Source organism: Homarus americanus, unplaced genomic scaffold (genome assembly GCF_018991925.1).
Source record: "Homarus americanus isolate GMGI-L3 unplaced genomic scaffold, GMGI_Hamer_2.0 scaffold52806, whole genome shotgun sequence".
Taxonomy (NCBI): domain Eukaryota; kingdom Metazoa; phylum Arthropoda; class Malacostraca; order Decapoda; family Nephropidae; genus Homarus; species Homarus americanus.
This window is the reverse complement of record NW_024720773.1, coordinates 11,442,987-11,458,794: the sequence shown is the minus strand read 5'-3', so window position 1 is coordinate 11,458,794 and position 15,808 is coordinate 11,442,987. Positions and strand designations below refer to the sequence as shown.

The following is a 15,808-nucleotide window of genomic DNA, read 5'->3' as shown; positions in this document are numbered from 1 at the left end:
TAATTGATGTACAATAAATTGGAGTTGAAATATATGAAATTAAACGGTGAAAAATAATTGTACTATACTAAAATAAGTTAATAGCTTAGTATTTCACAGTAGGAGAACGACCTACACTTCGAGTGATTAAAAACTGTGGGATAATGTTCATAAAATACAGTATGAAGCCGTTTTGTAAAAGACATTGAACTCCCCGGTTATATCACTCCTAATTTCGCTAACCTAACCTAACCTAACCTAACCTAACCTAACCAAAAGCGTTAGGTAAAGACTTAGCTGTGAGTTTTGAGGTGAAATAAAGTGACAATGAATAGATGGTCAAGTGTTTACAGATAAGATTTACAACTGGGACAAATTATATAAATATTATCCATTTGTTATTGTCCCAAATTAATTATGTGACAATCACTTCACTCTTATATACCTACACAACAACAGCCAGAATCTCCACTTATATAGTATCATCCGAAATACTCCCGGTGCACCTCAAATTGAAGCAAGAAAGCAGTGGAAGGAGAAAACCCCAGAGAGTCTGCTCGTAGTGAGAGTAGAAAGACTGAACATCAAAACAACATTCCCAATACGTAACCTTACAAACATTAATATCATCCTAAATATAACATCATACTTTATCACTCAATATAAGACTGCATAAAAACAATAAAATAGTACACTGATCAAGTTATGAAATAATAATACAAATATTTACAGTAATATAGAAAACAGTGAGTAAGGCATGTTATTTACGTTACCTAGCTCCTAACACTAAGCATTGCAAAAAAATAAATTCCATTATATATTGTATGTCGAGAATTCATACCTTTCCGATCACATTCAGAATTCTCAACAGAAACAAAAGAAACTTGTTACCAAAATAAGTTATATGATTATGCAGTCTTGAGTTGATTCCTATACACCCCCATGACAAACCGTTTCCCAAGTGAGTGTAAACATGTGAAAAGACAAGGTCGTGTCAACTAACCTTGAGGATGGAGGCAGGATAGAGGTGACAACAGCGGTGGGTGAAAACATCCTCCCCAGCTAACTTACTCCTCATGTAACCACCACATATACGTCGACCGCTGCTTGGGAGACTCGGTGTATAAAGAGTGCGCTGTTATTGTTGTGTTTTTACGAGCTGGTGAAATAACGGTTAATCTAATCTCCCATTCGCCCCCATTTAACTCAATGAAAATAATAACAGGAAGCTGTTAGAGAGTTGCGGAAATTCGTCAATTAAGTGTGACAATTGTATACACTGAGTTGGCATCTCCTTTCTCTCGCTTTCTCTTTAACTACTCACAAGCTCCTTCAGGTTGCAATTTCACTTGGTACACATCACCCTTTCCCTAATTATTGTTTTCACCCATCGAGTCAGTTCCTTCATCTTCATTCGCTTATTCTAGTTCAGATGTGACTCTTCCTGCGTACACAATAATTTCACTAAATATCGCATTTATGTTGACATCAAGTAACGTATGGTCTTCATATTTTCTGTCTGATACCAGAGTTTGTATCGTCTCCCCTTCTGGGCCATTCTTCCCCCTCCCCATCACTGTCGTCCCATCAGTGTCGCTATTGTACAAGTTACTGGTTCACTCCTCAAAATCAGTTTTGATCACCTGTGTGTAAATGCCCGCAGGTTGTGTTTGTCTAACGCATCCAGGGAAGACTTTGAGATATTATAGGGAAAATTTATTGTCTACTGACTGTAACTCTCATTTAAGATGTCGAAGAGCCTGTTCATAACTAAGACTCGATATTACCAAATATTTTAAAACAGAAGGCGTCAATGGAGACGATACTACAACACAATAATCACATTTTTGGAATCTGCATAAAAACCTACATTACAAAAAAAATCCGTTTTATGAGTGCGGTACATGAAACCGAAAAAATCCCAGAACCTAACCTTACCTAACCTAACCTAACCTAACCTTACCTAACTCCCCCGCCATATTAAGCAGAAAGAACTTACTTTGAAATCTGGTACCTAACCAAATTAACCAAAGAAACCGACCTAACCTTACCTATTGGAATTGCATGATTAATAATTAATAATATTAATTATTAATAATTAATGTTATTTTTTATGGTAATATTAATATTTACATGTATCATGTTAGATGAAATATTATAATGCATGAGTAACCAAGACACAACTTGAACTTTTGGTTTTATGCTTTTTTATCAATAAAGATAAACAATAAGAATGCCTTTTAATAGCCAAGAATTCTACTGAAAACAAGGTAATTTATTCCCCAAATTTATTTAACGGCATGGCAGGTGATTCATCACTTGCAGTAATAGTACGATAATTGTGCAAGAGAAAAGATTTTGTCTTTTAATTTCTGAACTCATCTAAGATCTTGAGGCAATGGAGTATGCATGTATACATACGTGCATACATAAATGAAGATTGATATGTCTAAAATAAAAGGAATACGTGAAAAACATCACTCATGACGTCATATCAACATCTATGACGTCACGAATAGCTTTTGGACGCAGCCAATAGATGACTCTATTATTGAGGTATCTGGCAACTATACCGTACACACATTTCATATATATTTTAGCGGGAACTTTCCTATCTTCAGTAGAGTATCTTTGGAAAGAAACTTGTTCTATTTTCTTAAGACTTAAGTATCCATTGTAAGGCAATATTCAGTTGTCCAGAGTACCCTCAGACATTCACCTTGCCATGTCTGGTAAAAGGAAACTCTTTGCGTTGCTAATAAGCTCAAAAATTTAGTTGCTTCGTCCATGTCCATGGCATCATGTCATGAGGCATTCGTTTTGTTATCCCTGGCTACCCGTCACCGTCTGTGACTCCCCAACTCACGAGATGACGTGGGTCAATAGCGTGACGTCATTGAACGGGACGGAACTAAAATTTATGACGTTACAGCGGTTTGTCTTTCTGTTTATACTTCTTAGCACAGCCAGGGCTCAGGGTCGAGGACTCAGGCCAGTACAAACACCACCGCCACCCACCGTTCATTCTCTTGTTGCTTCCCTGTAGTGTAAACTGTGGAGTAGCTCAGAGACTTATACTCGAATCCATATGAAGCTGTAAACTATCGAACCCGACTAAGAAAAGCTTTTCAACTCTTAGCATACTTTTTCCTCACTCGCTCCCTTGGTGTACATGTTACTGATAAGGTTTTATTTATGTGACCAAAGTTAAAGTTTACGACAATTCAAGCACTATTGTCTAGACGCCCGAATTATTTCATCCCCATCTGAAACCTTCGCAAGTTTCCTCGGGTCTGACTGTAGTAGACTGGTTACCTGTTCTTAATATTTGTGGACAGCAGGTGTGGACCGACGCCTCTCATTCTGGTCAATTTTCTGAACTTGTGGCTTTTTCAACCTTGATCTGTGACCTATATTGGGGCAGGCGTCCGCCAGCTCTAGATATGGACACTCGACTTAGTAGTGTCCTGTGAGATGTTTGTAAACTTCAATTAAGTCACCCTTGAACGCCTATAGTATAAGTTAGGCAGTTGTAGGCGTTCTAATCTCTCTGGGTAACCGAGGTGCCGTAGTGTAAGCACCAGTCTGGTGGCTCTCCTTTAGGCAGTTTCAATCAACTGACAGTCTCGAGCATATCTCGGGGACCAGACGAGGAAACATCTCACTTCCTATAAGACCTAATAGTTTCGTTGCTTGATTCACCTTCTCACAATGGCTCGAGAACTTCAGTTCAATTGTCAACATACACACCCAGGTCCTTTTCACATTCGGTCTGTGTGAATGCATTTCACAACGTTCAATTGGCAAATATTGCAATGTAACTTACGCCAGACTGAGACAAGCTGCTAAGCCTAATTGAAAAAGGGTGGAGCCAGTTGGATAGTAATGGGTGGAGCTAGTGGGTCAGAGGGTGGGGCGTGTGGGTCAGGGGGCGGGACCAAGACAAGAGACAGAAGAGAGAGTCAAGCAGCGGCAGTGTGTGTCGGGGCGATAGAGAGTACGCACGCGCGGTGTCTTCCCCACGCAGAGTGTGTGTGTGAGTGTGTGTGAGTGTCTTGCTCCCAGGGTTCACTAACTGACCCGCCTCAACTAGAGCACCCGTTAAATTCTTTAAGGAAATACAGGGTGAGAATATTACTGTCCTGGCGCCATACACTAATTCAAGTTAATATAATTTGTAGTAGTGACTCGGAATCTATCTTATAGCTTGGTAGTTCTGGCAGGCCCCTTGGCACCACAAACTCACCACACTTACAACAATGAACTAGACATAGCTACTAGGAATGTGATGACGGTGAGATAATTTAATACGGGCTAATAATTTGGCTATAAACAGTGTTGTAAAGCCCAGTTAATCTGATTCTCCGTGGCTTCACTCGTTTTACTTTTTCGTTGTCTTTAAAATGGAGACATAATTGATGATGGCATAAATAAATCGATAAATCCTTTACATTAAAGATACTGAATACTCGCATGGGATTATTCATATGTCAGCGAATGTTGTTTTGAAGGTAAGGTGTTGAGCTTCTTAATTACCATTCCCTTGACACACTTACAGAAGAAGCGGTGGAATTTGGCGCGATTGTTGTTCAGTCTTTCAGTATCAATTCATTTCTCCTTTTCTTGGAACTTCTCTAATATTTTTCATTTATCATAATCCATAGGACGATTAAAAACTATCTTCAAATTATCTTTCTATAACGAATCTATCATTCGTAGGTGTTGCATTCGTGAGTTGCATTCGTATGTGTTGCATTCGTGAGTGCTTTCTTCGTAATTGTTGCATTCAATATTTGCTCGTATAGGGTTAGACAGCGTGTCATGAGTGTTGTGTATAATATAAAAAGTTTGGGAACATTTTTCTCGAGTATGAATGCCACATTAACCTCGTGACTATAGTGTTTGTTGTGGTCACTCAGCTAGCTCGTTATGTTCTTATCAGGAGATACAGACCGCGATCAATGAGTATAACTTTAGCGGACGTTACAAAGGTACTCAAACTATCCAACCAGGAGCGAACTCGTAACAATGGTTTTAAATTAGACAAATTTAGATTTAGGCGCGAAATAGGTAAACACTGGTTTGATAACAGAGTAGTGGATGAATGGAACAAGTTACCAAATATCATCATTAACTCGAATACGCTGAATTGCTTCAAACATAGGTTGGTTGCTTATATGAGCAATAGGGGTTGGGTGTAAACGGGGCTGCCCAGTATGGGCCAATAGGCCCGCTGCAGTTTCTTCCATTCTTATGTTCTTATGTTTATTCTCACTTGTCTCGCTATATATATATATACATATATATATATATATATATATATATATATATATATATATATATATATATATATATATATATATATATATATATATATATATATATATATATATATATATATATACCTGTTGATGTTCATATTCGATTAATTTAACTTTATTCAATTTTTTATCATTAATAGATAAACATATTCATCACTGTTGGATAGATCACATATAACTGGACACAAAGAATAAATAAAGTGTGTTTTTTGTCGTATCCCGTGGTGGTCGGGAGATACACACTTACTCGGCATTTGACTCATTCTTTCCTGTTATTCAAGAAATTTAGTTTTTCCCCAAGCAGTTACACTTCTCTCCCCTAGCTCAGTACCTTTAACTTTGTATAAGATTTTTTCATGCATTAATGAATCAATTGGTGTTGTTTGCATTTTAGAAGATCGAATCCTCTAGTAACTGTATTGAAGTTTACCTATACGCAATAAATAAGGGCTTTAATGACCAACACACTCCCTAGTTCACACACTTTAGCTGCGTGTTAACTTGATCTACTCCAGACACCTTTTCTTTTTAGGAGATAAATTGATTGAATTCTGGATATTCCCCAAACTACATAAGTACACATGCAGAATAACTGTTTCTTTCTATCACACACACACACACACACACACACACACACACACACACCTTCTTATTCTTGGTAATAGCTGAAAGTAACAACCCCGCCATAATGATTGTTGGATAGATTGCTTCAACTTCTCTAGTTATTTTATTCTTCTTGATTCTAGCATCCTGTTATTCGTAATTCTACTGCTGTTTGTTCTTCTGTCAGTTATTGTATGAGTACCGAGAATCCCCCTTTGGCTCTTCTGTTACGTCCGCCTCTCTCTCTCTTACTATATCAGTCAGCTAAAGTGATACTCATTGATCGCGGTCTGTATCTCCTGATTCTCCAGCTTCTTTACTCACACCTAATGGATCTCTCTCAGGCTTGTTGGAACACTTTATCCCTGTGAGGAAACATCTGGTCCACTGGTCAGGGGTTTTTTCCTCATCATTAAAAGAGGAGTTACCACCCCGTACTGGTGACCGTGATCCTTCAGACACCGAGACTGTACTAACACGTCTTGTTCATTCTTCCTCCCTCATCTTCAACATTCACAGCTCATCGATCTGGAGATAACGTTGTGTAGGAGTGACAGCGTTGTACTATCTTGCTGGAAATGTCAGAGTGAATAGATCACGTGAGTGGAGTACTGTAGAAGTAAATGACGAGGGAACAGGGTGAAGACAAAGATCTAGTGACGAGTGTCGTGATCCGCGGGGCCAGGCGTTGAAGGCGCAGATTTGAAGTAGTGAAAGTAACACTAGACTGATAAGAACAATACAGTACAAAGAACATAAAAACATTATTGGGAAGCTCCAAAAGACGCAGCATCTTTATCATCGACGCAAAACCTCGTCACTATGAACGAGGATGAAATGCAATTGGCCCAGGCCCTGGCCAAGATGACTGGGCCCAGGATGCCCATGGCCAAACTAAAAAATAAACTCCAGGGATTCAGGTAAGTGAATATCTTTGTGTTGAATTGCTTATGTAAACACATCACTTAAGATCTGTGTTTACTTACTGTTGACATAGGCATTACTGTTTTCCTACCCAGTGATATAGAAAACTTAATTTAAACTTATAAAAGTATGTTCATATTATTATGTATTATTATTCAAACGAGGAATAATGTAGTCTGATCTTCAAACATTTTCCACTGTAGGACCTAATCTTATATAGTTTTCGTTGATAGATTACCTAAGTCAAGTGAACGGTTTGGTACACAGTTTACGTATCTTACGAGGAATGTCTTGCTGACTGGGTAAAAATAAAATAGACGAAGGTGTGAAGTTAGTTGGTTCTCCTGTCCTCGTGTGATAAACTATGTATGTATTATAACAAAGTGGGAGCTGATTCAGATTTGTCCAACATACTTCAAAATACCACATTTTCTTATATCATTTACTGCTGCTCTACCTCTACAGTATTCTATTACAGCGTTTTACTCCATTATCCTAAATATTTTTGTGTACTTTTTGTAACAGCCTTACATTTATAGTCAGAAACAATAATGGCTAGAAGTCAATGTGATATCCGTCAAATATATCCTTATACGACGGAGGGTATTCTGTTTATGTATTTCACATTGTTTCCGGTAATAAAACATATATTTCAAAGCACAAAACACATTTATCTTTGGCAATAAACGTATTATTTCCGATGATGAAGTGTAATCTTGAAGCAAACGTCTTTATTTGTGAAAGAAAAATATGTATTTCAATATTGTAACAATAGGCAATCATCGTACACCAGACAGTCAATAGCGTCTCAAGGTAAATAATCATGGAATATATTGAAAGAAAGGCAAGTTTAAGTTTATTCCACGGGTGTCAATAATGTTCCAACGATAAACCTCGGCTAAGCCATTTAGCGAGTATCGAATAAAACTTAAATTACTCGTCGAGGAGGAGGAGGGGCTCTTTACTACCCTCTGTATGTCGTCTTTGGTAAACAACTGTCACACCAGACGACGCGTTTCATTCTTATATAGTACAGTATAATCAGTATTTGTTTTGAGTACAATAAGACAACTCGACAGTGTTTTTCGATATTAGTGTTTGCTAGTGCTAGTAGAAACAGTGGTGGCGCATAGTGTATCATAGCTATTTGGTGTGTGAGTCTAATAGCTTATCGATATATAAATGCTGCAAGTGTCAATCATCAAATCATGCACTGAGAAGACAACAGTGATATTCAAAGTGGTGTCCATAGTGTCACTGACTGCAGAATGTTAAGGTAACTAAGGTTTATATATGTTAAAGGGAATCTGTCTAAGAGGTATTTCACGTAATCTGTAACCAGAAATTTAACTTATTCACGAAAAATTTGAAGGATACTGTATTGTTTTGGTTAGGCGATGTTAACTAACTGAGGCAACAACTACCCATGAGATTCCTAAACAGTTTTACGGATTAGATTAATTCTCTAAAGTTACGCTGAATCCCTGTAACATACTTGTAAATTAATGCATATCGATAGGGGCCGCTGAATTATCCGTTTAGGGATATTGTTAGCTGAACATTGGTTACTTCAATGTATCTACGAGTTAAACCCTGTCACAACTATTAAACAACTTCGATTTCTTTTTGCGATATGACGAAAACCAACACTAAATTATGTCACAATTTTACTGGAACGAACCACTGAATAGACATGTTTCAGTAATAGCTTGTCATTTACCGAGGGCACACGGTGTATTTACCATTTCCTGAGTAAATTCAAGGACAATTCTCGGCTCCATGACCGGATTCTTTAAGTAACTTCGGTAATGCTGTTTGACAAGATCCTCTCTTTTATACAAGATGATTTTACAAGTTAGTTATATTATTTTTGGTTAAGTTGTTTCATTTTAGTAAATATTCCCGGGCCTTGGCGAACGGGTCCACCAATTACAACTGGCAGACTGCTGGTTTGTTGCTTACCTCCCGTATAAGGTAAGAAAAAAAATATTGACACCTTAATCTACCTAACCTAAAATATTACGTAATGTTATACCCGACAACGGTTGCGCCCCTTAACCAGGCAACTTGAGTAAATTATTCTATCGAGTATAATATTGTAATCTTGTATTTAACTGCTTAAATTCACTTGTTTACAGTCGGTGCGTCCGTAATTACCAGATCCTGCTGCATTATATAATTTAGAGTTAGTTAAATGAAATCTAACCTAACCTAACCTAACCTAACCTGACCTAACCTAACCTAACCTGACTTTAAACACTAGTCATCTCCTGTTATTATCTTGCTAAAAAGTCATTTCTGTGTTAGGAGCCGACGAGACCTTCCTCAAAACAAACATGGCCGCTCTTGTGGTCATTAACGAAACACTTCAGCCGAGGTAAAGGGATCCTATTTCACCCTCACCGTCGAGTAATAAAGGGGAGGAGGGGGAACTAAGAGGATCAAGCCTTACATAACACTCGGGGCCGTGGGATCCTACCCTCCACACACACATAAGGGGGATTTAGCGACAGAAACCACTTGTAGGCAGATTCATGACTTATTGATAGATAAATGAACACTTTCTGGACAACTAAAGCTACGATTATTCATTACTCGCTGACAGCTCGTGGTCAATTTCTCCATCACCAGCACCAACTTCCGGACACAATTGATGGTGGTGAGGGTCATGCTGCTGGAGAATACGACACGCACGGACAGTCAACAGCATTAACCTCATTGTTTTGTGATGGTAAAAAAAAAAGTCTAATGGATGGTTTTCTTTCTTTCCAGGTGAGATTTGGTGATTGGTCAGTAGGTGATGCTCGATTTTCATTCGTCGCCAAGTTTGATGAGCCTCGATTTTGATTCGTAAGTAGTTTGAGGAGACTTGATTGTGATTGATCAACAGATGAGAGGTTCTGTTCTCGTTGTTCATAGGTAAATATTGACAGTTTCTCCAGGATGAAGCCGTGACAGATTTTTATGACATGTTCTGTTTTCACCTATTTATTATTTATCTATTTATTTCTATATTTTATTTTATTTAAGCAACTCAATCACATGATCTGCTTTTCTCTCACCGTAACCAAGTTTAGTCTAAAGTAATACACCTTTGGCATACAGGTGTAAACTTAGACGTACAGGTGTATAGGAACATCTACCTGAAGTCATGTAGAGAGATGCAGTGAGATGATGTAGTGTAGCTCCTACCAACATACATCTAAATACGTGTATACTGTATTTCCCCCATGTCAGTGTTGTTCCCACCTCATACAGTATAACCTTAGTCAGATCACAGTATACTTGATCAGACATACCGTATGGTGATTTAGGAAGACGATTGAGTTATATTGCGCTGGATCTCTCTAACACCATGACAGAGAGAGATCTAGAACACCTTTTTAGATAGTCAGTGTATATGAATGAGTCTTTTAACCTGACAAGAGAGGGCAGATATAAAGTAAGTGTGTGTGTCAGGCAGGCAGGTAGGCAGGGTACAATAAGACCTGACAGTCGTATACCTGGCCTGGTCTCTATAGGTCAAGGGCGCCAGGTTGACTCTTGATTCCGAAATATTTGTTCATTATATTTTCCTCCTAACTGCGGCTCAAAAAAATTACATCAAGGTACCAAGGATCTTCAGGGCAATTTCTACACCATTTTTGACCAGGTTCGTTATACGGCTTGATATAATTCGTTTAATTCGTTCATTTATTCCCAGATATGTGGAGCAATAGTGTACGAATCTTTATGACTGTGTTGGCTCTCCCTAAAACACTGGCATATACTGTTCTAGTTCTGTATGGATCAGTGTATGATTAGTGGGGAAGAAGTGGTGGAGAAGAGAAATTTGGTAGCAGGTGGGGGGAAGGAGGAGGAGGAGGAGGTGGGGGGGACAGAGAAAGAGAGAGACAGTGTTGCCAGTCACTATACTCGACAAAGTGACTTGGTAACACTGTGTCCAGCTGAGCAGCAACAACACACACACACACACAGCTGGTGGTATACTTGTTGTGGCTGACGGGGAATGAAAAGGGAGGAGGAGGAGGCATGTTACGCTGTATAAAAGAATATACTAACGATAGGCTTAGTTTAGAACGTGTTGACTGTAGAGTAGCGGCTTTAAGTTCCCCAGAAATATAAATCAAGAGTTTCATGTGTCAGTAGTTGTGGCTTGGCAGACATGAGAACCCTCGCTGGATGAGTCATGAATGTTTAGCGAGCCGGAACCTGACCTGTTCTCGCTCTAGCAACCCTCCAAGTTCCTCTACCTGTCCCTCCTAGTTCCTCTACCTGTCCCTCCTAGTTCCTCTACCTGTCCCTCCTAGTTCCTCTCCCTGTCATCAAAACTTTATTAAATAGCAAAATTACGAGGTGTGACTCTCTCAGTAGTGTGTGTGAGTTGTTCCTGTGTTAAGGAGGTTATATAACACACGTCATGTATTAGTATCGTGAGCACAGAGTCGACCAGAAGATACACAACAGTTAGGGTACGTTTCCAGTCTCAAACAGTGGTGGTGCTGACACTGCTGATTCCTGATATGGGTGCTGACACTGGGCTGATCTTGATATAAAACTGACACGGCATCAACCACCAGTAACCTGATCAGTTCCAGGTTTGGGTGGTGGAATATATCAGTAGGCAACCCTCACCTTGTGCCACAGGAATCGAACCTGTTGAACCACCTTAACCCTGGCTCAAGGGACCACCACTCACACATACCTGGCCAACCTGAAGTGCACCTGTCTGTTAAGTGTCTCATCTCCTTTAGGCTTGGTAAGTGTTACAACCTAGTGAGTCTATGTATGAGTGCTTGTGACGGGATCCTGAACACACACACACAAAGAGAGGGAGAGAGAGAGAGAGAAAGATAGCCAGCATCTCCGGTAATTCTCTATTGTTTGTTTTAATGAGCGTCTGTGGTAATAGTTCCTCAGGTTCCGTGATTAAGGTCCCCTCCCTCCTCTCCTACTTCCCTCCCTCCACCACTCTCCCCTCCCTCTCTCCCTCCCTCACCACCCCTCCCTCTCTCCCTCCTTCACCACCACCACCAACAACTGACAATTACTCATCACTAAAACAAAACCAAACATTTGTCTCCGTAATTTGAAGTCAGTGATGGCGAGGCACTCATGCGATCTTGTAGTGTGTGTGTGTGTGTGTGTGTGTGTGTGTGTGTGTGTGGATGATGGGATGGGGGAAATTTATTGTGTTTGAGGGGGAGTCAGCGTGTATGTGTTCTTGCAAGTGTGTGTGTGTGTAATAATAATAATAATAATAACGGTTTATTGAAAGAGCTTGGCAGCCAGAAGGCTGAAAATTTACAGTTACATATTTGGGGAATGGGTTACGAATTACAAATAATATACAAGTAACATAAGTGACACAAATAAGACATATAATAACTTAGATGGGGATCAGCTCAAACTACAGTTCATTTCAACATAGTGACAGTGTAAGGAGCAGTGTTTACCGGGAGTGAATACACTGATTTATTACATGTTATTGATAATTTTTACAATGGTTGGGACTGGGCTGTTCTTATAGCGATCAGTTCGTGCACGTATGGGCTGGATGCGGTTGTGGTGTCGAACAGCAATTCTCGGACAGGGGATGTCAGGTGGTAGTAGGAGCCGGTGTGTGTGTGTGTGTGTGTGTGTGTGTGTGTGTGTGTGTGTGTGTGTGTGTCAACCCTAAGACAAATGTGTGTGTTGATGTACTGACACACGCCTTTCTATGTGTAGTTTGTCGACGGCCAAGATAAATGTGGTAGTGTAGTGAGACTAATGTGTGTGTGTGTGTGTGTTTAAGTGTATGTGTGAGTATGTCTGTATTTATGTCTTTCCAAGCTGTAAGAGAGGCAAGTTTTTTTTTTTTTTGGAAGGGGGGGGGTGTGTGGAAGAGCTGAGTGTAGAATTAATACTTACATTCCATCGATAATAAGATTCACATTATGTTTTCGACTCAACTCTAAACAGCATCGGTGAGATTCCAGTGAGTTTACGTCTCGCTGAACCTTATCAAATGTGGTAAGAGAGACCTGAGGTTTGAGGTGAGGAGAGTTACAAGAGGGAGTGATGAGGACCCATAACGAGAAGGTTAGGTTAGGTTAAGTACTGTAAAGGCTTCAGTAATTGTCTTTCGAGAAGGTCAGGTAGATGATGGTGTGTTGGGCCTTGGAAATAATAACCTCACGTTCTTTTGTTCGTTAATATCCGTCAGTATTTCTTAATATCCATTTACTCCAAACCTTTTATATAAATATTATGTTCATGCGTGTTATTGTTCGCTGAGTGTTTCGAAAAGGTCAGTTTTTTTAGTGTGTGAGGTTGGCTTAAAGTGTATTATTATCTCTGTGGCTTTATTTCCGGGAACTATGATATCAAGTATATTGCTTTAGTGTTGAGGAAGTGTGTGTGTGTGTGTGTGTGTGTGTGTGTGTGTGTGTGTGTGTGTGTGTGTGTGTGTGTGTGTGTGTGTGTGTGGTGTCATCGTCTCCCACGCCGTCCAGTCCTGATTTTTATTGTCCACTGCCGGATCTCCTTTACGACTCTACCGCCAGGAACCGAAATCACACGTAATCACAGCCCAGGTGAGGATGACTAGGTATTCCCCTTCCTCCCCCTCCTTCAGGATAGCAGTGGATCTCCATTTTACGAGCAGTGGTCGACGCCTTGCTCACATCACTGTTGCTATCTGAAGTAACGTCAAGTTTATCATTGGTAAAGTCTTGTATCCGGTTCCTGTGATTTCGGATTCATGGGAAAAAATTATTGAATCATAGGAAGAATTTTAGATATCCCTGGTTATTACAGTCTAATCTAATCTAGCCTAAACTTAACTAACCTAACCAGACAGAAATTAACGCATGAATCTTTAACAATCTGGACGTAGAACTGCTGGACTGGAGGCCACATGAGGTTCAGGTAATGACAGACGTGTGTGTGTGTGTGTGTGTGTGGAGAACTCATAAATATTTCTCAATAAGTAGTTCACGCCGACCTGATTATGATACTCCCAATCAGGTCTGATCTTGGCTAGGTGCCGCGCCACCCACGCCCTGCCTACACTCTCGATCCCTACCACGCCCACCACGACCCCTGCCACGCCACGCCCACCACGACCCCTGCCACGCCACGCCCACCACGACCCCTGCCACGTCACGCCCACCACGAACCCTGCCACGCCACGTCCAATGCACTCTTGGTCATTCTTACTTCACCCTGCCCACGCCCACGACCCCGCTTCACGCCTGCCACGTCTTACTTAACCTCCCAGACCTCTCTCTCTCTCTCTCTCTCTCCCTGGTCACAAACTATGTCTCCTCCCACCACCTCATCACCACCAGGTAATAATTATTTAGTTGTTCTACCTGTCCACCACCACCTACCACTTCCAACCTCCTCCTTCCTCCCTCCTCCCACGAGTCACACACCTGGACTAGTCTTAGAAGGAGGAAGAACACCACCACCACCACCACCACCACCACCACCACCACCACCACCACCACCACCACTACCTACTGACAATGCTGTGATGACGTTCAGGAAAATTATATAAAGTTAACAGTACAAGTATATACAGATATTACTAATAAAGAACAGGTATGGCCCTCAGGTAAATGAATGACCCGGGGTATAGTGCATGTTAGTGTATCTTCGACTTTACCTGATGAGTATAATTGTCAAGAGGTATATTGCCAAGAACCTGTTGTTAAGTGTCATATAATTATACAGAGGAGTTGAGAAAGGTTAGAAGATGTGATCGAACATTATAACATTATTTACACGGTTGTTTAATGACAATATATTTCTTGTTATTTATTTTTAAACTTTTATTCTTCCATTGTTTTTGTAGTTTGTCTGTGTGTCGTTATTTTTTGTTTTCTTCATTGCTAATATCTTTTTTAGGGACAGGTTTTATTTTTGTGTCTTAGAAAAAAAATATAATGGGTCTTTTTATGTTTTTTTTTCGGTTGTAATCACGTCTTTTGGTGGACTGATGTTAGTCTCTTTTTCCTCGAGGATTTTTTTTCTTCAGAGAGACGTGGAGAGAGAGAGAGTGAGGGAAGAGAGAGAGGGAGGGAAGAGAGAGAGGGAGGAGAGAGAGAGAAGGGTGGGGAAGAGAGAGAGGGAGGGAGGAGAGAGAGGGAAAAAGAGAGAGAGGGAAGGGAGGAGAGAGAGAGGTGGGAAGAGAGAGAGGAGGAGGAGAGAGAGGGGGGAAGAGAGAGAGGGAGGGACGAGAGAGAGAGGGGGGAGAGAGAGAGGGAGGGGAGAGAGAGAGGGAGGAGGAGAGAGAGAGGGGGAAGAGAGAGAGAGGGGGGGAGGAGAGGGAGGGGAAAGGAGGTTACCACAATTCAGATATAATCATTCCACAGATTTAACTCTCCTATATGGAATATATTTTTGAAAAACTCCCCAAAGTGAAGGAGAGAGAGAGAGAGAGAGAGAGAGAGACCTTTAGACGGTGTGTTGTGTTGTGTTACGTGGGCAGGCCGGTGAGAAGAGGAGTGAGGCGTCCTGATCACTAGCTACAGTCGTTGATGGAACCTTGAGACGTCACCACCGCCGGATACTGTTATCATCTACCACACATAACGTCTGATAATACATGATAACTGCCCATGTTGTTGTATATATCACATCCAGCCTCTCTCTCTCTCTCTCTCTCTGCCCGTGTATTAGGTGGTGCTGACACACAGACAGGTAGAGGGGGAGGGAGGGAGGGAGAAGTGTGGATGTAAGCCGCTGCTGGCTGGGTTAGTCGACCATGGTGGTGGTGGTGATGGTGGTGGTGGTGGTGGTGGTGATGGTGGTGGTGGTGGTGGTGGTGGTGATGGAGGAGGTGGTGGTAGAGGAAAGCTGATGATGACACCCCTATATACCGCGTCTGTGTGTGGTGGTGGTGGTGTGACAGACATATTCTCAGACTGTGTGTGTGTGTGTGTGTGTGTGGAGGCAGAGTTTGATGGCTTGGGTTTACCTCAGAAAAACACACT

General features: G+C 40.7%; 1 protein-coding gene across 2 annotated transcripts in view; it reads left to right on the top strand.

Moving 5' to 3' along the window:
• Window positions 1-3,981: 3,981 nt before the first annotated feature.
• The window catches only part of LOC121861091 (NAD kinase-like), a 127,376-nt gene continuing 115,549 nt past the window's right edge, over window positions 3,982-15,808 (top strand). Inside the window, exons 1-2 of one of the 2 annotated variants that reach the window (XM_042358649.1) lie at window positions 3,982-4,025; window positions 6,423-6,823. In XM_042358649.1, the coding sequence (XP_042214583.1) occupies window positions 6,726-6,823 (98 nt within the window). In that variant the 5' untranslated portion in view covers window positions 3,982-4,025; window positions 6,423-6,725. Of the gene's footprint in view, window positions 4,026-4,084; window positions 4,105-6,422; window positions 6,824-15,808 lie in introns of those variants that run through there. The other variant, XM_042358650.1, reaches the window with a different exon arrangement.